The 1,746-nt window shown below is 45.5% G+C and overlaps 1 protein-coding gene across 1 annotated transcript in view; it reads right to left on the bottom strand.

The window, feature by feature from the left end:
* Positions 1 to 1,746, bottom strand: part of mboat7 (membrane bound O-acyltransferase domain containing 7) — an 8,458-nt gene that overhangs the window by 3,462 nt on the left and 3,250 nt on the right. Inside the window, exons 4-6 of the mRNA XM_008322653.3 lie at positions 1,522 to 1,648; positions 1,283 to 1,439; positions 792 to 987 (exon numbers count right to left, since the gene is read on the bottom strand). Of these exons, the coding sequence (XP_008320875.1) occupies positions 792 to 987; positions 1,283 to 1,439; positions 1,522 to 1,648 (480 nt within the window). The remainder of the gene's footprint in view (positions 1 to 791; positions 988 to 1,282; positions 1,440 to 1,521; positions 1,649 to 1,746) is intronic.

Below are 1,746 nucleotides of genomic sequence, written 5' to 3'. Positions count from 1 at the left end.
AAGGAAGGAAGGAGGGAAGGAAGGAGGGAAGGAAGGAAGAAAGAAAGAAAGAAAGAAAGATAGAAAGAAAGGAAGGAAGGAAGGAGGGAAGGAAGGAAGGAAGGAAGGAAAGAAGGAAGGAAGAAAGAAGGATAGGGAGGGAGAAGGGAAGGAAGGAAGAGGGAAGGAAGGAAAAGGGAAGGAAGGAAGGAAGGAGGGAATGAAGGAAGGAAGAAGGGAAGAAAGAGGAAGGAGGGAATGGAGGGAAGGAAGGAAGGAGGGAAGGAAGAAAGGAAGGAGGGACGAAAGGAGGATAGGGAGGGAGAAGGGAAGGGAGGAAGAGGGAAGGAAGGAAGGAGGGAAGGAAGAAAGGAAGGAGGGAGGAAAGAAAGGAGGGAAGGGAGGGAGTAAAGAGGGAAGGAAGGAGGGAAGAAATGAGGGAGGAAGGAAGGAAATAAGGAAGAATGATGAATAATCATGATTAATTGAGCTAAATCAACATCCACCTGAGAGAAGAATAATTATAATTTTGTGCTGTTGGTACAAGGAACACAATTTAGCAGTAGATAAAACCTGATTATTCATGCATCTGTATTAGAGACTGTTATTATTATTACTATTATTAAAGTGAAAGTGAACAAATTGTCATTGTGACACAGCACACCACTGCACACAACCAAATGTGACCTGTTTTTAACACATCACCACAGCCAGCAGAGGGCAGCTTTAAGCCCCCGGGGAGCAGTGAGTGGGGATCTTCTGGCCCTTAGCTGCCCCCTATTATAAACGTCGTTATTAACACCTGTAGATACCTGTAGAAGAAGTGCTGATGAAGAAACTGGTCTTCACGGACATAAGCCAGAGGAAAGAGGGAGTTGACGGCCAGGTACAGAGCAACGTAGACTGGAATCAGTTTCAGACGCTGAAGACAGGGAGCCAATCCGGGCAACGCCAACGGACTGGGTTGTTTCAGCCAGTCGAGGTACGTTTGGAAACGAAAGAAAGGACCTTCAGTAGGCAAACCAAAGAGAAAGGAGAATTAAAGCAATGTTAAGAAGACGTTGTTGACAAGAAAGAACAGTAGTGAGGAACATGGGACAAAAGGGAGGAAGGCTGGAAATGTAGTCAAAGAAACAAAACAATTTAGAAATAGTGGTGGTGATGAGAGTGACTCACACAATAGTGGAGAAGAAGCAGAGGGTGACAAAAAGAGAAACAGTTAAAATCCATGCACAAACAAAAAGACATGGACAACAATGGAAACTGTGCTGATCTCTAAACTGATACTTCATCAAACACTTACCAGTCATTATACCCACATAACAGTAGCTGTAGGACAGAACGTCGTAGAGCGACGGCTCCTCAGACAGACCACCAACCACTGGAGACTTGGCAGAGGAGCTCTTTTCCTTTTTCTTCTCCAGATGGAAACTCTGCACCTCATTGGCCAGACTCACCATCTGAGCAGCAGGACACACAAATGTCAGTGTAGTAGTGAAATGTTTAGGTCCAATGAATTGACTGTGTCACTGGTTGTCAGACCTTAAGAGTAAGAAGCAGCTGGACAGCGTTGGCAAAGGAGGTTGGTGGTGGGAGACCAAACCAGGTGACCAGCCGAAAAAAGAGAAGGTAGAGAAATGTCCAGCTGAGGCTGATGGCTGGAGCATGCCTTGTAGACACAGACAGACATTAGAAGCAGGTCTTCGTGTCTTTGTTTACACAACTGCACTGCTAGGGTTACAATGACAGTGTCTTAAGACGGCCACA

This window comes from Cynoglossus semilaevis, chromosome 13 (genome assembly GCF_000523025.1).
Source record: "Cynoglossus semilaevis isolate Cse_v1.0 chromosome 13, Cse_v1.0, whole genome shotgun sequence".
NCBI classification, from domain to species: domain Eukaryota; kingdom Metazoa; phylum Chordata; class Actinopteri; order Pleuronectiformes; family Cynoglossidae; genus Cynoglossus; species Cynoglossus semilaevis.
This window is presented reverse-complemented; position numbering and strand designations above follow the sequence as displayed.